Source organism: Strix aluco, chromosome 24 (genome assembly GCF_031877795.1).
Source record: "Strix aluco isolate bStrAlu1 chromosome 24, bStrAlu1.hap1, whole genome shotgun sequence".
NCBI classification, from domain to species: Eukaryota; Metazoa; Chordata; class Aves; order Strigiformes; family Strigidae; genus Strix; species Strix aluco.
The window spans coordinates 9884156-9906218 of record NC_133954.1 but is presented as its reverse complement, the minus strand read 5'-3'; the positions used below and the strand labels follow the sequence as shown (position 1 = coordinate 9906218).

Genomic DNA, 22063 nt, shown 5'->3' with positions numbered 1-22063 from the left:
TGAAAGGAAAAAGCGATCTATCGAATTGTTCCTCGTTTTCTGGGTAGCTCTGCTGAGGTTGTGGCGAGGGGGTGTCTCTTCTTCCCTTTGCAATTTTGACCACAGCCTCAACTCTTCAGAGTGAAGAATTGCGGTGGGTCATTTCCTGCCGGGAAAGGGCTCGAGAAATCCGCGGTGCTGGAGAGTCCGGGCTGGGGAGCGGGGGGCTGGTAACGGACTCAGCATCAAACACAAATACTGATTCACCTGTGGGGTCCCATCCTGCTCCCATCGGGGCTTCGGCACGTTGAATTGCCCTCGTGAGATTTGCTGCTTTCCAAGCAAATCAGGCCGTTACCTCTCCCTGCTGCCCGCAAGCCCGTTAAAGAGCAGCTCTTCCCGCTGGCATCGGCCGGGCTGTGCCCCGTGCACCCCCAGAATGGTCCCTCCCAGCCCAGCACACCCGCAGCCGCTGCTGCTCCGGCTCCCAGCCCGCTAATCCTAATTACTTACGGGATTCAAGCTGAGTTTGACTCACTGCATCTTATTGATTTTTCCCAGGGCTGCAAAAAGAGGAAGAAAAAGGTCGTGCGCTGACACGGCTTTATTCTGCCCTTGCTCTTCGTTTGGGGGTCAGCTCCAACTTGCGTTTCTGCTGCGCCCGTGACACAAACGTTTGATGCTTTTTGTGTGAAATGAGTCGGGGGGGGGGGGCGGCGAGCGACCAGCAGCGCCTTTGCTGAAAAGGCAGGGACAGGCTGGGGGGGTTTGCTGCCGCCTCGGGCGGGTGGAGCGGAGCTGCGGCGGCAAATGGAGCGTAACGCTGCTCTCGGGCCCGTTTCACGTGCGGATTCGGGACTGATGATTTCGTCGGTTTTGTTAGTACCGGTATTAACTTTGCAGCAGGCTGCTGGGGAAGGAGCGTCGCCCCCGGCCGCTGCCTGCGAAGGGCTCCTGCGGGCAGCGGTGCTGGCGCTCCCCGTGCACGGACACACGCGTGTGCTGTGCGTGTCCGTGGGAGCGTGTGCGTGTCTCGGTGCCTCCCTGCGCTCCTCTTCCTCTGCCCGTGGGCCACCGGCACGTGCCTGTCGGTGCCTGTGGCTGCGGAGGGCGGCCAGGCCGGGGCACGGCGGCTCTTCGTGCACCAGCACGTCTGAGCGGGCTCCTCCGAGGTGTAACGCAGCCTCGGCTGCCTCCTGGGGATCACTTTAATTTTTCTAATAGTTTGGAACAGTCTTTTCTCCGCGAGCTGCCTTTTCCTGTATCTCTGGAACGTGTAACGCTACTCGGGATATTTATCTGGAATACTTGTCGGGCAAAGCAGGCTTAAAAAAAACCCAACCCAAACGCCCCCACCCCAAAGCTTGCTTTTAGCCTTCTGCCCTCAAATATGTAGGAAATGTTGTAAAGCCACTAACACTTCGCTTTTGAACCCGTGGTGCTGGGGCCTCGCTGGCATCTCCGTGCCGGGGCGGGGGACGCGGGGCCGTGGTGCTCCGGGCGCAGAAGCGTGTGGTCGTGAGGTGCGTGTGCGGCGGCTGCTCCCCGCCACGGCGAAACGTGTCCCCCCCCCCCGCTCTGTTTTAAACATTTCTTTGAAAAAAAGGGGGAGCTCGGAGTGACCCGTCTTCGCGCCGTGCCACAGCGCAAACCCGTGGTGGGCGGCGCAGGGTGGGACCGGGGGTCCGACGCTGCTGGCAGTTTGCTGTTGTTAATTGGCTGCTTAATGAGGCTTCTTGTCCCCCCTGTCGCTGTCGGGGCTAACAGAGAAGGGAGCCTGTCCCCGCTCAGATGCTGGGTTTGGCTCTGGGGCTCCTTCATCAGATGGTGGGACTGAGCTTTCCCTGAGGTGGTTTTGGGTGAATTTCCCTATAATTGCAGCAGTTGTTTTTGTTGCCAGGGGCTTGCTCCAAGAAGTGTCCTGGGGAAAACATCTGGCCCCTGGTTTCAACCACAAGCAACACCCCGGGGGGGCACTGGAGGCTCCAGGCTCCTCCGACAGCCTCAGCCTCCTCTTCGGAGTATTTTTAGACCAAGCTGTCATCTAATCTTGACCTCCAGTATGATGTGGGCTAGAAAATATCACTGCATTTCCAGCATCAAGCCAAGGGTATAATTCACAAATTCTTTTAGACTGTTTTTAATTCTACCTCACCTTGCTGGAATAATGAGTTGCTGACAAGTATTTTGAGCAAATGTGAACTTTTTTGAAGTTTCTGCAGCGAGGATGCTCCCAGCAGCTGCTGGGGCCGAGGCTTTGATGGTGGGTGCCGGCCCCCGCCCGGTGGCCCGGAGCTGGGCATGGCCGCAGGGGCTGGGATTTCACAGGTTGCTTTTCTGTCCCTTTTCTGAGCGGGTCGGCAGCGCGAGGAGGCTGCCTGTTCCCACTCTTCTCTGAAGTGATTATATTAGTGTGGCCTGGGTAGGAGTGGCGGAAATTACAGTGAAATACTAGCGGTAGGAAATAAAAATCTAATTAAAAAATAATGACAGATGCGTGTCATCCTCCAAACCCTGGGTATGACCAGCCTGGCCCCAGGGCAGCCGTGGGGGGCAGTTCCGTGCTTTGGCAGCTGCCAGCACAACTGTGCGGGGGGGTCCCCAAAAATAACGCTGTGAGCAGAAAGCACATGGGGGGGGAAAGGGGCTTTGACCTTTATAAAACCTGGGGGGGATATGTAAGTGGATTAGGGTTTGAGAGTCCTCTCAGTGCCCTGGGACTTGCACCCCTGAAGTCTGAGCTGGTGGAACCCCCTGTAAGGGGGGCGATTCCCCTTTCAGCCCCCCAAGAGCAAAGCTGGGAGGGGCTGGCCGAAGCCCACGTGGTTTCACTGCTGGGGGGGTCAGGGACAGCCGTCACGCCATCACACACAGTGGTTTGGGCGGTTTGGGCCTCACCACGGTGGTCTGTGTGCATCGCTCCAGCCCATCTGGGATGGGGACGGCCACTGGCCCAGAGCCTGGCTCTGCTACCGACCTGCCAGGTGGCCCCGGTCATGTCACTTGTCCTCTCTGAGCCCGTCTGTCTCCTCATGGCTCTGCTCTCCCGGGGCTCGGTGCCCTGGGGAAGGGCCAGCCCAGGCCTGGCTGTGCGAGGGAGGCACCAGCCTTGAGGTGCTTCAATAATAGAAATCATTAATTTTCACTGCTAATGGAGGAAACGCTGCGCCATGACAAATGTGTGTTGGTTTAGAGGCAATTCAAAAGGCTGGTACAGACGGGAGCCCCTTAATTTGTTCCAAATTGGTTATTTCACTGGAATGGTGAGAGAGCATCAATTTGAGTATCTTTTTTCCCTTTTCATTTCTGTCAGTTGTTCTGTGGCTGTAATAAATTGGACTCGGCTGTAATTTTTATGATTTAAACGATGCCCAGAATAAAGGCAGAACTAATCTACGGCTCCGGTCTCCCCGCTGAGCTCTCCGTGTTTCGAAAGGACCCTGACCTCTCCCCCCACCACCCTAGGGGAGAAGGCGATGATGGGGAGGGGCGGGCAGGGCTTTGGGGCGCGGGGCCTGGATCAGTGTTTAATGCTGGCTGCCGCCTTTCTGCCGCCCCCCCGGGTCAGGATTAGACCAGCTCCTTCCCCAGCTCCTTCCCCAGCTCCTTCCCCAGCTCCTTCCCCAGCTCCTCGGTGCCTGTCGGGGAGATCAGCCAGGTCTCGGCCAGGCTGTGGTGGCCCCGGTGCGGGGGACACTGGCCACGGCACGGGGGGGTGCTGAGCTGGTCGGGGGCTCTGCGAGGCGGAGATTGCTAAATGTGTATTTTCAGATAATTAGCTGACGCACGGGGGGAGTTGAGAATTTAAATCCAAGGGGAGGTGGCTCGGTGCTTGTGGACGTGGGGAGGAAAAGCAGCTTGAGCAAGGTCTGTGTCCAGCTCTGCTCCTCAGGAATCATTTATTTATCAGCTGTGCAGGGTTATCGCTCCCGGCAGCTCCTGGGGTGCTGGGTGCCGCCGAGGTGCGTCGCTGGGAGGGAGCCCAGGGTGGGCGATCGCCTTGGCTCTGCCCTGCCCTTGCTCCTCCACACAAGGGCTTTGCCCTTCGCGGCTGCTGCGTGGGGGAGAGCGAACGGGCAGCGTCTCTGATCGGAGGAGCGTTAGCCCCGAGCCAGGATCGCTGGTGGGGGAGGGATGAGCACTGTCCCCCCTCCGCAGCCCAGACAAATAATCCTGTGTGTGGCCGTGCCCTGGAGTTTGCAGGGATGTCATCTGAGTTTATTTCAAGGCTTGTTCCCTGCCAGCTCAAGTCACGCAGCGAAAGGTTGTGACAAGGCTGTGCAGGGGAAGGAGGCGTGAGGCAGCGTCCTGCAAGCTGGTAGTGGCTGGGGGGCGGGGGGGGGCCGTGTCAGCAGCGTGGGGGGGGCTTCCTCCTCCAGTAGCACCCCACGGTCCTCTCTCCATGCCCCGCTGCCCACCCAGGACCCTCTGGAAGGACCTGAGTGTGCCTCAGCCAGAGCCCCTGTGCCCCCAGCGGTGCTGGAGGGGCCCCCCCGGCAGACGAGGAGCCCCCGAGCACCCTGGAGATGTGCAGGAGAGCTGGGACACGGCAGGGAAATATCGGGGTCCCCCAGTGTGTGCCCCATCCCCGTCCCTGAGCCAAGGCAGCCGCTCCTGCCCGCGACACTCCGGTCTCTTCGCAGCGATGCTGCAAAACAGCAGATCCCGCCGGAGGAGGCAGCCCTGCCAGATCTGCCTGGCCAGGCAACAGCCCCGGGGGGGGCTGCAGAAGTATTTTTAATTTGTCTGAGCTGACGCCGTGCCGAGCGCTGTCTCCCTCGCAGAGGGACGACTCTCTCCTACACGAGGCAGCGGCTCCTCGCACCCGCCTCCCTCCGCTGTGCACAGCAGAGATTAAATTGAGCTGTCGGCACCTGCGGGTGTGAGGGATGCTGCGCCGTGGGACTGGGGGCGAGGCCGTGGGGCTGGGGGGGCTCCTGGGCATCCTCCTGTCTGTCCTCCCCTCCGTTCTCCCGCACATCCCTCCTCCATGTGCCCCTGCTGCTCCCGGCCCCCGCCTGGCTCTGGGCCCTGGCGCAGTCGGGGCTTTGGGTGGGGGGGGAGTGGGGACCCGCAGGGCAGCGGGGGCCTTCTCTCCCCCCAGGATCCTCCCCGTGCAGAGCCAGCACCTTCCGAGCCCCTCGGGCAGTGGGGAAGGGGCTCCCCTCATCCCTGTGCGACGGGTGGGGAGCGGAGGGGGGCAGCTGGTGGAGCCGGGGGGCTGCGAGGGGACGGGGCTCTCCGGGGTGAGCAGCTCTGGGGGCACCAGCAGCTCCACTCCCCGGCTGGAAAAGGGTCTTGGAGACCGAGACTGGCTTAAAGCGGAGAAGGAAAACAAAATCTCATCAACATGCTCAGGGATTTCATGTCTTTTGGGGTAATACGGCTGGGTTTTCAGTCTCTCGTGCTCAGCCTCTTACAGATGCAGTGAAAAACCCCCAGGGAGACGCAGCTCCCAGGTGTGGGGTTGAAGTGCTGGGGGGGGCCGGGCTCTGGCCCCCCGCATCCCGACGGGGCACTGGGGTTTGGTTCGGCTGTCGAAGGCACCAGGGCTCAAATGGAAACTGTGGCTCATCGGGCAGCGGCCGCCCTCGTGCCACGCGGATGATGAATGTGCTCGTGCAGGCAGGGCACCTGCCCACCGAGCGCTCTGGGCACGTCACCGGGGAGAAAAATAGCGATGATCGAATCAAAGCGAGACTGCCGCTGCAGAGGAGCAAACAGAAATATTTCCATTTCGGTTCCTTTAGGAAGGAGCTCTGCTGTCCTGCAGGGACACAAGGGCAGGGCTGCCCGTCAGGGTCGGGGGCATCCTTCATCCCGACCTTGCATCCACCTTGAAGCCAGAGGCTTCCAGCAGAAATGTGAATTTATGGAGGAAAAAAACCCAAAAAGGCAATTGAAAGACTATTTCACAGGAGGGATTTCAGCTGTTTCCTGTAGCCGCCCCCCCGCAGGACCCCAGGCAGAGGCACACAGGGCAGAAGAGACCAGCGGGTTCAGCCGTGCCCCTGGCATGGAGCAGGCAGAGCCTCCCCTTACCCCGGAGCCCGCGGGGTTCGCCCAGCACACCCCGCTTTCCCAGCCGTCTCCCCCCAGGCTCAGTGTGCCTCGGCAGGCACCCGCGCTCTCTGCTCGGCCCCTGGCAGGTGTCCCTGTGTCTGTCCCCGTCCCCCCCTCGCTCCCACCAGGCCGCCCCGGGTTGGCATCAGGAAGGGCGGCCCCGTGCCTGGGCCGCTATGCCCCAGCGTCTCAGGGGACCCCCCTCAGTGGGTGACAGGCGCCTTGTCCCCGTGTCTGTCAGCGAAACGCCCCACGGGGCACCGACCTGCCCCGTCTCCCATCTCGCCCAGGTTGGAGCCCGCTGCGGAGCCACGTGCTGCCTCGGCTGGTTTTCCCAGCGGGGTTTTGGGTTCCTGCCTGGTCCCGGTTGTTCCTCCCCTGACGCGGTTTTGTTTCCCCGCTGCAGATTTTCCCTGCCTGGTTCCCTTCGGCTCCTGCTATTGCAAGTGGCTGCGTTTGTATCTGGTGCTGGTGGAAGCAGGGGGGGGGCACTGGGGGCTTTTGCCAAATCCACCTGTTTTCCCGGACTCTGCGGGGGGCCCCCGGGCGCTCCCCGTCCCTCTGCTCCGCGTTGGGGCACCCGCCCCGGCGGGGTCGGACCCGGCCGCTGCCTTTGGGAATGGGGGGAAAAACAAGAGCGTTCCCGGCTGGAGCCCCCCCGGGTCCTGCCGGTGGATCCCGGTGCCGGGGCTCGGCGGGGGCCAAGCGCTGCAGGGGCCGTGGGAAAGGGGGTTGTCCCCAGCCGCCCCCCGGGACCGCTGACCTCTGCGATCCCGCTCCGGATGCTGGAACCGGGCGGTGCGATGCGGCAGCCTCCTTCCTGAAAACTGATTAAAAAGGCTAAGTCCTCTTTTCTCGCTGGCATTAGCACAAGAATAAATAGTGCATATTTTCACCCCTGGAGCCCCGTCTCTGGTTTCACCCAGCTCCTGTTAGCATTAACCCTGGGCTGAGGTGGCCGGGCAGGAATGTCCCGAGAGCAGGAAGAGCCTCTTGCCCCGGGACATGTGGAGGAGCCTAAGGAGGGGGATTCACTGGGGGGCCGCCGTCCCCTCCCGTGCGGAGCCAGGTACAATGCTGCCCCTAATCCAGGCACGTACCGCGGGGCCCAGGCCCTCGCCAAGGCCTGACTCTGCCTTGGAGCCGGGAGCATCCCCCGGGGCCCCGCGGCCGTGCGGGGGGCTGGGGAACGGGCGGGGTGTCCCCCTCGGGGGCTCCTGCGGGACACCGGTGCTCTTTGGGATTTTTGCATCCTCAGGAACCTTGTTTGGGGGAAAGCAAAGTTGGCGTAAAATTCTATTTTTGGAAGAAGTTGGGGGGGCTCTCGATTTCAGCTGCTTTTAATGCTAAAAGCCGTTTTTTTGGCATGAGTGGAGCCTTTAGGGAGCCCCAGCAGGAGGCGGTGGGTGCTGGGGCCAGAGCCAGCGCCAGTCCCGCAGCTGCGGCCCGGGAGCGCAGTGAAACGGGGCTGGAACGGGAGCTCGGTCCCCGTCCCGCCGCTGCGTCGGCTGAGGGGCTCGGACCTGGATCTGCCACAGCTGGGGGCCTGGGGGCAGGGCTGGGGGGCAGCCCTGGCTGGATGCAAATGCTTTTACTGCTCGTCCTGCTGCGCCCTCAGCCCTCGGCCGAGGGACCTGGGGGTCCTGGGGGGCCACAAGCCGCGTGCCCCATGCCCATCCCTTTGGCCCTCCTTGTATCTTGGGGGAAGGTGTCCGGGGGGGGAGCAGCGTGCACGGGGGCGCAGCTCCACGTGCTCCCCTTCCCCAGGGACTGGAGGCCATCGCCCAACCACCGTGTCCACCATCCCCACCGGCCCGGTGGCCACGGCCACGCGGCCTTCCCCGTTCCTGGCCACCGCTAGTGGCCACTGCCGCCGTTGGCTGCCGGGAGCATCCGCGGAGCCAGACAGTCCTCGCAGCAAGATGGCTGCTCCCACGCTCCCATGAGCGCAGGGCGGCAGCCGCAGGCTTTGTTCCCGCAGCCGCCGCGCTCGGGGCCGCGGCAGCCGGCGGGCACCGGCCCCCATGTGCTGAGCGGGGCTGCCGGGGCGGGGGGTTGCTGCTGCTCCCTGCCTCCCGGCAAGCTTTATTTTTTTTTTTTTTTTTTTTTTGGCTTTGCATTGTTTGGCTGGGTTTGGTTTTTTAATTAGATTTTTTTTTATTTTTTTCTTTCCTATTTAAAAACCAAAATCTGGGAAGTTTGCAAGCCCCCTCACCCCAAAGCTTATGGCAGCCTTTCAATGGTACGTATGTAGGGGGAGGGCGGGCGTGCGGGTCGGGCACGCAGGGCTGGGTGCTGGGGTCACATCCTGCTCTGCTCTCCGCACCCGGGCGGGCGTTAGGTGACAGCAGCCAGGGCTGATGCCCCTGAGCGTGAGGGCCGGAGCAGCCGCTCATCCTCTTGCAAGTAAATCCCGATCCTGCCCAAACTTCCCCCCGCACGGCGCCCCTGCCCCGGCTGGGGGGAGCCACAGGCTGGTGGGGTACCGCAGTGTCACCCCACTCCCTGCACGCTGCCGGGTCCCCGGGGGAACGCGGCGCTGCTTTTCCCCATGGCCAGGGAGCGACCCGCACGGCGGCGGCACAGGGTGCCCGGGGCTGGTGCCGGCGCTGCGGGACGCGGTGCTGCGGTGCTCAGCTCCAGCCCCAGCTCTCCCCAGCCCCGTGTGCCCCAGACACTAATTGCTGCTTTTTTTTTTTTTCCCTTTCCAAGGTAGCAGTTTGTGCTGGAGCGAGCGCTGGGGGCTCTGTGTAGGTGGGGACGGGTTTGGGAGCAAATGGGGTCGGTGACAGGGAGGGAATGAAGGAAACTGTCCCCCGGGGCCGGGCACCGTCCCAGCCACAGCCAGGGCACACTGAGCTCGACGCCTGCCCGGCGCGGGGGTCGGGGCGGTGGGACCGGGGCAGGCCGGGACCATGAACTGTCAGCGAGGCTGTGGAAGGTGACAGAGCCATCCCCGCTTCGGGGGCGAGCCCCGAGCCTCACCGGGACACGGCACGATCCCAACGCTGGCAGAGCCTGCGTCCCCGGGGAGCGTCTGACGGGTGCTGGCAACTGCAGAGGAAACGTTCAACAAGACAGGTCTGGGCTTTGACTCTCACGTGGCAAGTCCGTCACTGTTTCCTAATTAACGTGCTTCTGAGGAGACACGGCTCTGGCTGGCGCTCGGCCGCTGCGGTGCGGCTCTTGGACTGGCCTGAGGAAGTGGCTGCAGCTTTGTCGGGACGCCCTGGCTCCGGGAATCGTTCCCTGGGTGCCCTCCGCTGCCCCGAGCCGAGGTGTGGGCCCAGGCGGGAGGCCCGGCTCTGGGAAGTGAATCAAACCACGTTAAACAGGCGAAGAGGAAGATGCGGAGGGGATCCGCGCGCCCGCTGCAAACCTTGAAAGCTTTGTGCTCCCTGCGGGCGGGAAGAAACTCCCCGCGGGGCTGTGTCCTGGGGTTTCTCTCTGCTTCCTTGGAAGCATTTGATGCTGACTGTGGTTAGAGTCGAGTTAGGGACTAGCAAAGCCCTGCTCTGACCTGGGCTGGCTGCTCTGGTGCCCCTGCCCTGGCAGAGCTGGCTCCCAGCTCCCGCTTTGCCGGAAGCGCACGGGGTGAGGGCTCCGGGCTGGGAGCAGGAGGGTGACGCTCTCACGTCGCCCACGGGCTGAGGGCCGGGGGCCGGGGCTGCTCAGGGCGCCGGGGCCGTGACGCACCCGGAGGGCAGCAATGGGAAACCCGGGCCCCAAGGCTCGGCACCGCGCCGAGGGTCCGCAGCACCCGGCTCTGCAGGGTGAGGTGCCTGGGGCCTGGCTGGCCCGCGGGCTGCGGCCGGGCTGGGCGATGCCGGTGCTGCCGCCTCCTCTGCCGGCTCCTGCCCGGGGCTGGCGTGTTTGCTCTCAGGACGGAGAGGCGTTTCGTGGCCTCCGATGCTTTTTCACCAGGTTTCTCTGGTTTCCGTGGTGCAGGAGTGCTGCTCCCGTCCGGCGTGGCAGGAGGCTTTGGCACGTCACCGTCCTTCAGGACGGGAAGAGGAGGCGTCCCGGGAAAGCCGGGCACAGCCAGAAGAAGCCGCCAGAGCTGGGGGAAGACTCACGGCTCGGGCTGGACCTGGAGGGACCAGCAAGGTGGCGAGTGAGGACGGGCGGCTGCTCCTGGGCACCCTGGGAAAGCGCAGGGGCTGAGGATGGTCACCCCTTCCCCTCCCGCTAACACTAAAGGATGTTCCCCGGCCCTGGGGGGGTGGCTGGGTGACGGCAGCTCCCCCATCACCCCGCCAGCATCACCCAGGGCACCCCGAGGGGAACCCCTGCTCCCCGGGAGTGGGTGTCTGCAGCGCTGGGACTCGGGGTGTTGCTCTAACACCTAAATCACGAGGCTCCTCCTGAGCGCTGTGATAACGACTCTGGTGCTTGGGGGTTTGTTCTTTTGAAAAACCTCTCAGCAAGTTGCACTGACTGACGATATTCCCTCGCTTGTGCTGCTGCTGAATCTCCGTTTTCTTTCCTTTTCCCTTTGCGTTTTGGTTCCCCCCCTTCCCCACCCTGCGCTGGGTTCCTCCTCGCCCCACTTTTACAAGGCTCAGTTTGGTTTTTCAGTCCAGCTCAGGGAAGATTTCGGACTGAGCTGGGCTCAAGTATAGGGAGGGAATTGAGTGGGTGCTTAAATACTTCAGCTGCCTGGTCTAAACACATGCCTGCGTGAGTGCTTTGCAGCCTCGGGCTCCAGTAGACACCGGGGAGCCCTGGCTGGAGCGGGTCCTGCGCCCCAGCCGGCCCTGGGAGGGTGCTGGGCTGGGGTGGTGCCGGCAGAGCTCGGCCCCGCCGCCGTGGGACGCAGCGTGACTTTGGCGGTGTCCGGGGATAGACGAGCGAGGGAGGAATGGAACCACGTGTGCGCGCGAGCACGTGTTTCTGAGCTGCCCTCCAAGTCATCCCCGCTCAGCTCCGGGTCGCCAGCGGGTGCGGATCCTCGTGGGGCTGAACGCTCGTTTTGAGACGTTTGGTCCAAAGCCAGCGCTGAACCTTCCCTACCTTCCCAGCAGCAGCCGCAGCACGGAGCTCTGGTGTGATGGGAGGCGCGTTTGGGTGTCCCTGGGATCACGAGGACAGACCCTGCGCGTGTGCCGGTCCCACCGCTGACCTCCGGAGCTGCCGGTGACACCAGCGAGGCGCTCGGTGGGATCCCCCCGCGCGGGGCCGGGGCTGCCGCCGCCGCCGTGTCACCGCAGCTCTTCGTTAGCAGCCGAGAATAACGCTGAGCGCAGGCTGAGGTTTGCAGGGCCCTAATCCCTTTCCCTTGTGTCTCTTTCATCTCCAGTCGGACCAGGAGAGTTGTAATAGACCTTCTTACTAAATTAAATGTAGAGGCTGCTCCTCCAAGGCACGTTTCAGTTCAACCGTAGTGTTTGATTTCCCAGCCACAGCAATATGGTGCCTCCAGGGAAAAAGCCAGCTGGGGAAACTTCCAATTCCAATAAAAAGTGTAAGCGCTATTTCAATGAGCACTGGAAGGAAGAATTTACCTGGCTGGAGTTTGACTATGAGAGGAAACTCATGTTTTGCATAGAGTGTCGGCAGGCGCTGGTGAAGAACAAGCACGGTAAAGCGGAGAACGCCTTTACCGTGGGCACGGACAACTTCCAGCGCCACGCCCTGCTGCGGCACGTCACCTCGGGCGCGCACCGCCAGGCGCTGGCCGTGAACCGGGAGCAGCTGGCGTTCGAGACGCGCGTCCACGGCCACCCGGAGCTGCGCTCGGTCATCAAGGTGGAGGTGAACCCGGCGAAGGTGGCCGTCCTCACCACCGTCTACTGGATGGCGAAGGAGGAGATCCCGGCCGAGAAGTGCTCCTCCCTGCTCGACTTCCAGAAGTTCAACCTGTGCCAGGCGCTGCTGGCCTCCGAGCACAGCGAGTACTACCACCCCGGCAGCGTCCGCGAGATGCAGGTGGGTAGGCCAGGCTGGGGGCTCTGCGCCCGCGTTGCCGGGGGGGAAGGGGTGTGCTCAGCCTCACCGGGGCCGGTCGTCCCTGCAGCGAGGATCACTGGGTCCTGCTGGCAACCGGAGCCCGGCGGGGCCCGAGCCGGGTGCCACGGCGGCGGGTGGGCAGGGAGCTGCTGCCCCTGACTCGCAGGCAGAGCCGGGGCTGGGGCCGTTGGCCGCCCAGGAGCACCGGCAGCCTCTGCGCCAGCGTTTGCTGATGGGCAGAGCACGGGCAGAGCTCCACCCCCGCCCTCGGACAGGCGAACACGCCCCATGGCACCAGGGCACGTCACGGTGTGTTTGGGACCACCGGCCCGGCCCCCAAAACCCGGCTGCTCCAGGACGTGCCCTAGTCCCATGGGGAGCCGGTGGAGCCAGCGATGCTCCTGTCCTGACAGTTCCTCCACGTTAAGCATCAACGTGGCACTTCCGTGGTTCATTCCCTGATTTGACCCGCCAGGAGAAGGCGATCGGCTCCATCAAAGGAGCGTCGGGCTGGTGGCCAGGCTGGTGGCCAGACGCGTGTTTCCAGACAGGCGGGGAGCCCAGGAGCATCCTCTGCCGCCGGAGCCCGCCAGGCTGCTCGAGCAATGAAAGCTCAGGAGTTGAATTAGCACACGAGCACTGTGGGTTTTTCCTCTTTTGCCCTAAACTGAGTGATCAGAAAGATCAAGTAGCCGGAGAGTTTAGAAAGGATTTTCTTAATTTTACAAATGCTTCATGCCTGTTAAAATCAAATTAAATTTTTAGTGAGTCTTGGCCATTTGCCATGCTTTTTAGATCTCTAAAGAGCCTTATTTTGCTGCAGATAGACTAAAACCACTAATTAGATTTCTCAGCCTGAAGTGCTACTTGGAGTGTTCACACACACCGAGGAAGTTTTCCTTTCAAACTGGGGCATTTGCCTGAATTGGGGAAAAACAAGTAAAGAAGGAAAAGGTGCTGCAGAGTTTTCCTGCTGCTCCTACCCGTGCTGGGCTTGTAAAGCACGAATGTAACTGCTGAAGTTTGAACCGAGGCGGCGGGTGGTCGGTGTCTCGCCTCGCTCCCGGCACAGGCAGGGTCTCGGTGACGGGGAGGTCGCAGCTCAGGGCAGGGACCCCCACTTCTCTCTGCAGCTTCGCCTGGTGCCTGGGCTGCAGGCGGGGCGCGGGAGGAGGCAGTAGTTTAGAAGAAAAGAAGGTGATTTCCATCTTGTATATGTCCTCGCATACACAACTTGTTTAAGGGCTTTTCTCTGGCTTGGGACCTTGTGCCGCTTTGGGGAGCCCCGAGGGCAGGAGCCCTGCCGCTCGCTTTGCGCCGGGTGCTGTGTGTCTCCCGCCTGCTTCGGAAGTTCACTTGTGTTTCTCTTTCCCTCCCCGCCTGCCCTGCGCGACTCCTGCAACCGGCTCAGGCAGCGATCGCCAAAGTCCTGCACAACGAGGACAGGCACAGGATAAAAGCTTCGCCGTTCGTGGGGCTGGTGGTGGACGAGACGGTGGACGTCCTGGAGCACCGCAGCCTCGCCATGTTCACCACCACCGTCTCGCCCTGCAACGGGCAGACCTCCTCCACCTTCCTGGGGAGCTTCGAGCTGCCCGCCGGGGAGGCCTCCACGGTGGCGGGCAAGGTGGGCGAGGTGATGCGCTCCTTCGGCATCCCCACCATGAAGATCACCTGGCTCAGCGCCGACAGCGCCTCGCTGGTGGCCGAGCGGCTGAGCGGGGTGGGGACGGCGCTGACCTCCCTCTGCCCGCTCCTCACGGAGATGCACTGCCTGTCCCACGGGAGCTCCCTGCTGCCGGCCCAGGGCATCGTCAGCATCGAGTACCTCCAGAAATATGAGACCACCGTGGACGCTGTGTACCGGCTCTACTCCAGCTTCAGGGGGGAAAGCAACGGCCTGCAGGAGCTGCGGAGCGTCCTGGACCTCTGTGAGATAGACCTGGGGAGCCCCAGAGCCATCCACTGGACTTCTATTTTCCCAGCTGTGGAAGCCATCGATTCCTCGTGGCCCACGCTGGTGCTGCTGCTGGAGAGCGAGGCGGAGCGGTCGCCCGTGGCCCATGGCCTCTGCGAAGAGCTCAAGAAGTTCCAGTTTGTGGCCTTCACCAAAATCCTCCTGGACGTCCTCCCCATCTTCCAGAAACTCAGCCGCTTCTTCCAGATCGAGGACTTCGACCTCTCCATCCTGAAGCCCATCGTCTCCACCACGGCCACCACCCTGCAGGCCCAGAAGAGCGCCAGCGGCCAGAACCTCCAGGAGTTCCTCAACGAGATGAACGAGCACCCACGGGACGACCGGGAGGGCGAGAGCCGCCTCTACTACAAGGGCGTTGAGCTGGCCAACTGCTCCAAGGTGCACCTGAAGCACTTTGAGCGCCTGAAGGAGAGCTACCTGGAGAGTGTGCGGGGCAACCTGCTGGACAGGTTCCCCAGCAGCGTCCTGGAGGCCATCAGCTCCTTCTCGGCCATCTTCAATCCCAAGTGCTACCCTCAATCTTTGGAGGACATCGGCAGCTACGGGGTGAGTGAGCTCAATTTCCTCCTGCAGGCGTACTCCCGGGTGGTGGTGAGCGAGAGGGCCCTGAGCGATTTCCCCCTCTTCAAGCGGATCGTCTTCAGCCTCAGCCAGCTCTCCTTCAAGGACCTCTGCGTCAAGCTGGTCTACAGCAACTCCGAGATGCACGAGCTCTTCCCGGACTTCGCCGTCCTCGCGGCCATCGCCCTGGCCTTGCCACTGGGCTCGGTCCTTGCCGAGAAGATCAGCCGGGGCCGGGAGCTGCTGAAGCGTGGCCGGTCGCGCCGTGCGAAGGACGAGGGGCTCTCCGACCTCATGAAGATCGCCATCGATGGGCCGGCCATCAATGAGTTTGACTTTGCGTTGGCCATTGAGTACTACGAGAGCATGAAGGAGTCCGGCTTCATCATGGCGCAGGTGAAGTGAGCGGCAGGCGGCGAAGGCAGAGCCCTGCGGGCAGGGAGCCGGGTCCTGCGGGCAGCCCCAAGCGCCGGCTCGATGCCGCCTTTCCCCATCGCTGGTCACCGCTGGGGCCACGTGGCCACCGGTGGGTGGTGACCTGCTCCGTGCTGGGAAGAGGAAACAGGATCCTTCACAAAGCCACGCCGGTCCCATGACCACCCCTCCCTCATCCCCCCAACATCCATCTGAATTGGCCAGAATTTAAAATCTCGGGGCCACCTGAAATCCCAAACTGGATGAGGTTTTTTTCCAGGGTTTGTTATTTTGTTTCAGGGAGATGAAGGCAAATCTTCTCTTGAGCTCAAATGTCACATGGCCTTTGCACAATGATACCCAGCAGCTTTCACTTAATACTCCGCAAAAATATCCAATTTCTGTTGTTTTGGAGCCTCGAGAATGAATGCAGAAAAGGCAGCACATCTTTCTAGCTCTGTGGCAAACCCCAAAATGCCTGGCAGTGTCTTGTTGGTATTCCTTGCGCACAGCACAAAATATTTTTAGCAGTGGCATCAAGTCATGATCATTTCAAGAGCAAGAGATTTTGAGAATGATATTGTAATCACCAAGGAAATAGTAACTTCTAAATGCATCACTGTGTATATATGTGTATGTGTATATATAAAAAGGTATATATATAAATATATATATATTAAAAAGGTCTATCTTAATTTTCCTAGTGTTTAAAGTACAAAGATATCTAAAAGGACTTTTTTTGCAATGACAGAATAAATTATAAGCCGGGGTCCAAAAATAATAAATAGCAAATTCCTGGTCTTTTCCAAATGGCATCACGTACCTACGTTCCCTTTGCACTCTGAGCTCTCTGTACCTTGCAACCAAAGAAAGAGTCTTTTAACACCTACTTTTGGGACAAACCTGAGTTCTTTAGCTTGTGTTTTTCCTTTCAAACATTCCCTTTACTGAGAAGCGAGCGAAGCCGTCGGGAGCCGGCAGAGGTGCTGCCCGGCACAGCCGCTGTCACGGGGCTTCTCTGCTCTTAACCCGGAGGGACGCTCTCGCCCGTCCTGTCGCGGGGGGTCGGACGACTCTTCTGACTGGCTTTGATCCGCGATAAAGCCAACGCAGCAGCCTGAAGCGTCACGTGGGTTCGATGCTGAGCGCCGGGTCCTGCCGCGGGATTCGGCTCCGCTCCATCCCTGGGTAAGTTGACGCCGTCCCGCAGGTGCAGGGTCTGTGTCCAGCAGGATTTGACCCCCGTGTCCATGACCCTGGCGGTCCCCGTTGGTCCCGTGCGGTTGCCTCCGGCTGGGACTTGTGCTGCAGCAAGACGGAAAGGCCGGGAGGGGCTCGAGCTCGCTGCCCCCCACCTCCCTGCCCCTCGCCCGCCCCAGCCCTGGTGAGCAGCCTGGATGGCCCAAGGGGTCGCAGCCCATTGCTCTGAGGGGCGGTTGGCCACTTGCCTGACCCAGCGGGCACCGGGCCCCGTGTCGGACGTGCAGACGGGGTGTTGGGGGGTGCCTGCGGTGTCCGTGCCTGGTGCTCTGCCCTGTGTCTGTGGTGGTGGCAGGGAAAGCTGGATTTCTGACCTCGGGGGTGGTGGTGGGTGACCGCTGTCGGCCCAGAGTCAGTGTGTCCTTCCGGCTGATCCGAACGGCGGCGACGCTGGTGTGGTGGCACGTGTGTTTGGGTGAAGGCTGCTCACTCACGATCACCCCCCGCTCGGGTTGGGGGTTCTCGCTGTGCCCTTGTCCTGCGAGCTGGGCTTCGCTGCCAGCCGCGTTCTGTCCAAACGGCGCGTGTGGAGGTGGCGGCTGTGGCTGTCGAAAGCTGGAAAGATGGGGATTTAGCAGGGTGGTGCTGACACCGTCCCCACGTTCCCAGGGAGGCTGGGAATTGCCAGCTCTGCGGCCCCCAGACACGGGGGGCCTTGGCCCTTCCTTCCTGGGGGGCTCCACTGGCACCGGGTGGGATGGAGGGGCTGCGCTCGGCCGGGGCTGGTCCTGCCGCGGGGGCTGCCGGGGCCCGGAGTGTCCCCACCGCGTCACTGCCGCCCGGATCTGCTGCGCTGCCGTCGGGTCGGGTTTGCTGGGGCCGGTTGCTCTGGGAGCCCAGCGCGGTGCGATCTGTGCGTTACTGGTGCGGACCCCGAGCGGCGCTGGGGCTGCTCCGGTGCTGCGGCCGTGGTCCAGTGTTGCTCTGCCGGTGGCCTTTGGCCGTTGGGAGCACACACGCGTTTCCCAGAGACTCTCCTGGAAGGAGCTGGAGTGAATTCAGCCGATGCTTGGCCAGAGACAAAAGCTTTAAAGCCCTGGGTAAGGAATCTGAGACGCCACCAAGATTTGCTGAGAACACCTACCAAATGGGAGGGAGCCAGACTGCCTCCGTGCGAATAAACAGCTCCCGTCTCCATCTGTCCTGTGCAGACTCTGCGCCAGATGCTCTTGCGAGGCAGCCGGCGTCTGCGGAGACGGGTCCTTGGCAGATTCTCGTGTCGGTATGAAAACCCACAGCGTTGTCCCTGCCGCTTTCAAAGGTGTTTCCTGGAGGTTCACACAGACGTAGCGTTAGAGCACAACAGTTGCTCTGATCTGCCTGGTGGGGGGACCTGAGGGAGAACCCGCTGCCGATGGGTATTGTGGTCGCTGTGCGCGGCACGGAGCAAAGAGGTGGTGGGGACGGGCTGGGGACATGGCTGGGCACGGTCCCGGGTGGGCTTGGTGAAACAGAGGCCTGAGACACATCTTTAAATTCCCAGGGACCCCTCCGAGAGTCGCGCGCCTGCGGGACAGGAGCTGGGCTGGGAGGACGCTGTGCTGGTGGCTCCGGGCTGAGCCGCAGGCAGAGGATGCGCAGCACCGCAGCGCTGACGCCAGGTGATTCGGCGTCTTTCAGTCAGGCCTGGATGCTCAGTTAAGAACATCCATGCACCCTCCCTGCGGGGCTGGGGGGGCAAAGGGGCCCCCCCAGGCTGCAGCAGGTGCTCGTGCCGGGGGCTCCTGTGCTCCCCTTGTCGCACCAGCCCTGCAAAATGCTCCGTGGAGCCGCGAGCGCGTCCCAGCCCGGCGGGACCTGCAGTGCCGGGGCAGTGGGGATTGCGGGGGGGGTGGGGGCTCCTCTGCCAAAATGGGGTCACAGACAAGGGCAGCGCCGTGGCAGAGGACGGCCCCACTCCGGAGCTGCGGGCTGAGCATCCAGGGATGCCCTTCACCAGCAGAGCCCACCCCGCTGAGGCCGTGCCAGTCATCGTGGGCAAGGTCGTGTCATTCTATACAGACCTGGGGCCCTGCCGCTCTCCCCAATGCAAATCTCCTTAATTGAGTGTCTAATTAACACCTAAAAATACAGCCTGCAGCTGCTGCCGGAATCTGGCTTGCAGAAAAAGTAAGGCAGGACCCGCAGTGTGGCCCCGTGACCTTGGGAAGTGCCCCGGGAGCATCGTGGGGTGCCCCGTGTGCGGGTGGGGTGCTGCGGGGTGTTGGGGCCGCTCGCTCCTCGCCGGGGAGCGCCGCTGGTGCTGGGGCCTGTCCCCTCCGCGGGGTCCCGTCTCGGTTGGGGTTTCTGGGCTCTCTCCTCACGCCTGTTCCCCCCCGGACTGCAGACCCAGCCCAGAAACACGTTTCATCTGCAGATTTGGGCTCAAGGACGTGCCAGAGCAGCTTGGCACATCGCATCCGTACTGTGTCGGTGGGCAGCACCTGCCGCGGGCCGTGGCCGTCCCGGGGAGCCCACGTGTCCCCCAGCACCCCCGGGCCACACGCCCGCCCGGGAGGGAGCTGCGCCCCGGGAAGGGAACCCCTCGGCCACGGGGCCGGACAGCAGCAGCCGCGTTGCGCCGGTGCAGCGGCGTTGGCTGAGCTGCAACCTCCCCTCGTTCGGTTACTGATGGTGGGGGCGCAGGCTTCACCCCCTCTTGTTCCTCCCAGTGGTAAATATTATATATACGTACATATAGATATGGTTTTTTTGAGGCCAGTGCAGTCAGTGCAAACCATCCCGACAAAGGCAAGTGGAAGCCCTGGCCGTGCAGCCCCGAGTGCCTTTGCTGCGACGGCTGCGGTCCGCAGGGCCGCGGCTGCACGTGCGGGCTGGGGGGTCTCCAGGGGCCGCTCCCCGGGTGCTGGCCCTGCCGTATCGGATGATTTGATGCAGAAATACTGTTTCACGCCTCAGAAGGTTAATTATGCATTGTTCACCCATTTCTGCTTGCTTTTGCTCCCTCCCTCATCGCTGTTGCTATAATTTTATTTATTTATTTTTAAACAGTTTCCCAGATTTCCCTTCTGGGCGACTCTGGAATTAACTCGATCAATGCACGCCTGATGAAGCAAAATGTAATTTTTCCCCCGAGTCAGGCCTGACTCAGGGATGGCTCCGGTGCCGCTGAAGAGCTGCCCGTGTGCGCTCGCCCAGAAAGAGGTCATTGCTGCCTGCAGGGCCCGCGCGGCGAGCGCTCACTGCTCAAATTCAGAAAATCCTTCAAACTTTGAATTCCAGATTTGTATCTCGGCTCCTGGTTTCTGCCAGCAGAGGGTCGGGTGGGGAGCAAAAAGCAAAGCGCAGCGGGAGAGCAGAACCCCCCCACTGCCAGACCAGGGTCCTCATCCTGTGCCGCCGGTGTCGGGGTGCAGGGGGGGGCTGGAGGGGGGCGAGGGCCTCGGCGCTGTCCCAGGGCGGCCGCAGTGACGGGGGGTCCCAGTCGGTGCGTCTGCTGCGGGAGCACCCGCCCCCCCCCGGGCACCGGCCGCTCTCGTCCCCCCGCGAGGGACTGCTGCTGCCTCTGGCACGGGGCCGTGGGCTGGGGTAGTGCCATGCTGGGCTAGCCCGGCTCCGCAACCACCTTTTTGCTGAAAACCCAGAAATCAAAAGAATAAAAGGAACATTGGCCTTGTCCAGGCGGAGGGATGGGGCTGCTGAGGCGGCTGCAGGAGGGAGAAGGCATGAAGCTGCGAGATGCGGATGGGCTCTGGCACATCCATCTCTCACAGACTCTTCTGGCTCCCACCATTTCAAAACCTTTTCTTATTTATTGTATATTATTCCTTCATTTGTTTTTTTTAACTTTACCCCCTTCTCACACTCGGAGCTGTGCGCGGGCGCAGGAGCCCAGCCCAGGCCCTCCGTGGGTCAGGGGATGTTTTCCCAGCGGGAGGACAGGGGAGTCCGAGTGGAAAACAGCTGGGACGGGGAACGGGCTGGAGCGTTCGGCCTCCCCTCCTTCCCAGGGGTGTTTTCTTTTCAAACAGAAAATTATTAATAACTCCAGGCTATTTTTATATCACACGCTGCAGCTCGTGGTTAGTCTGCGGGGGATGATGCAAGGCAGGCAGCAGTGCCTGGCTGGGGAGCGGACAGGTTGGGAGGGGAGCCCGTTCCTGGGGGGTTTCACCCAAAATACACGTGGAGGGGCAGAGCTGGGGCACCCACGTGGCTTGGAGGGCCCCGGGGGCACCCAAAATTCAACACCTTTGCAAAGCTGTGGCAGGGGCTGCTCAGCCCTCTGCCCCCCACCCGGCGCTCACGGGGGTGCTTGGGGCCGGGGAGCTCCTTCAGCTGCTGCCACAAACAAAAAACCACCGGCCCCGGTAAGGAGGAGCCCCCATGGGAGAGCCCGGGGAAGGGGCTGTTTCTCCGCGGGAGGTTTTGACGCCTTTTGGAGGGTTCAGAGCAAACTCCTGCACGTGTCGATGCGAGGACGCGAGGATGCTGCACTCGGCTTTGAACCGGGACACTGGTTTTGAGCCCGAAGGGCCGCGGGGTGCCCAGGGCCACCCTGGGCTGGGACCTTTCGCTGAGGAGGGTCCGGAGCCCACAGCAAACGGCCTCGTGTGCCATGTCCCCATGTGCCGTGTCCCCCCGGGCCGTGTCCCCCTGCTGCGAGCAGGGGCCACCCACGCTAACGCTGCTCTCTCCCCTCTGCCCAGGTCCCTCCGGACACAGCAGCCCCCTCTTAGCGTCGTTGCCGATCCCCGGCCGCCCCCTTCACCCCCCCTTGGACATCAAGCACTTTCTGACCTTCAGGCTCAACGGGACGTCACCGCTCAACCTCTTCCCCAACTTCAACACGGTGAGTCCCCGGGGGCGGGTGGGCATTGGCCGCCGGACCCCTCCTCTGTCTTCTATGCAGCACCACTCCTCAAACCCCGCCAGATAATTTCTGGCTTAATTACCGTGGTCTCTGGCTGCTGGACACTAGTGCAACGCGCCCGCCCTGCCCTGAGCTCCGAGCGGTTCCTGCCCAGCCGTCGCCCCTATATACCAGAATTAAAAAGATGGTTCATTTTATCCAAGATCAATTGGATTTTGCTCCTGGAATCGATAGTAATAAAGTAGCTCTGGAGAACAGTTCATTAGTTGCAAAATAAATAAAGAAAAGGAAAGAAAGAGAGAGAAAGCGTATAAAGATACAAGGACTGTGGCTGGTGCTGGGTGGCTGCGGTGTCGGACGAGCCTGGGCGCTGCGGGAATTCTCCCACCGCCCGGTTGGGCTCAAAGTCCCCAACCTTGAACCCCCAGCCCGAGCGCTTGGGTCCTGCGCTGCAGCGTCTCTCGAGCTGTTCTGTTGTAGGTCTAAACTGACCTGGATGTGGCCCAAAACTGCTGCCGGGGCTTCCCCTGTGCCCCAGCTCCTGGCCTCGCCAAGGGGCCGCGGGACCCGGGGCCGCTCCCCCCTCTCCCCCCACAGAGGCAGGGTGGACATTTCTGGATTTGGTAAATGCCATTTTTTTTTCCCTCGTGAGCCTGGAAACAGAACTTCCCTGAGCTCCCTCCCCACCTGCTCAGTGGCCTTTTGTAAGTGGGTTTGAGATTAAACACGCTCGGAAGGTGCAAATTATCGCTGAGATCTTCAAAGGCAGCCATAGAAATTAGGTCCAGGATTCCTGTTGTGCTGAATGGGATTCAGACGTCTGACTCCTTTAAGCTCTTTTGAAATCCCAGCTCTAGCCTGTCTCTCCCCTGTGCTAACAAGCAGAAACACACGAGAGGAGGATTTTTTTGATGCCATTAAGGTTGCTGCTCTTTGTCTGGCCTCCTTTTTTTAGTTGCCGGAGTCAGTAGCTAACCTGAGCCAGACCCTGTTGTTTGTTCTGCTTGGCTCCCACGTGCCCCTGCCTTGGCACACGTTCTCCAGAG

The 22063-nt window shown here is 61.7% G+C and overlaps 2 protein-coding genes across 10 annotated transcripts in view; both read left to right on the top strand.

The window, feature by feature from the left end:
* The window catches only part of ZNF385C (zinc finger protein 385C), a 76247-nt gene that overhangs the window by 41687 nt on the left and 12497 nt on the right, over nucleotides 1–22063 (top strand). For 6 of the 7 annotated variants that reach the window (XM_074849292.1, XM_074849291.1, XM_074849293.1 and 3 more), the window contains one exon: nucleotides 20854–20996. In XM_074849292.1, coding sequence (XP_074705393.1) covers nucleotides 20854–20996 — 143 coding nt within the window. Of the gene's footprint in view, nucleotides 1–20376; nucleotides 20515–20853; nucleotides 20997–22063 lie in introns of those variants that run through there. The other variant, XM_074849297.1, reaches the window with a different exon arrangement.
* C24H17orf113 (chromosome 24 C17orf113 homolog) lies at nucleotides 7863–15628 on the top strand. 3 transcript variants are annotated; one of them, XM_074849288.1, is made up of 3 exons: nucleotides 7863–8284; nucleotides 11442–11970; nucleotides 13403–15628. In XM_074849288.1, exons 1-3 carry the CDS (start codon nucleotides 8268–8270, stop codon nucleotides 14933–14935), a joined length of 2079 nt encoding a protein of 692 aa, XP_074705389.1. In that variant the 5' UTR covers nucleotides 7863–8267; the 3' UTR covers nucleotides 14936–15628. The 3 variants fall into 3 exon arrangements, with proteins under 3 accessions (XP_074705389.1, XP_074705390.1, XP_074705391.1); XM_074849289.1 differs by having other exon boundaries at nucleotides 11342–11970; XM_074849290.1 differs by having other exon boundaries at nucleotides 11067–11970.

Bases quoted from the DNA above. Each gene is read 5' to 3' on its own strand.
- C24H17orf113 (XM_074849288.1), top strand. The intron at 11,971-13,402 runs GTGGGTAGGCCA...CAACCGGCTCAG, and splicing joins GCAGCGTCCGCGAGATGCAG to GCAGCGATCGCCAAAGTCCT.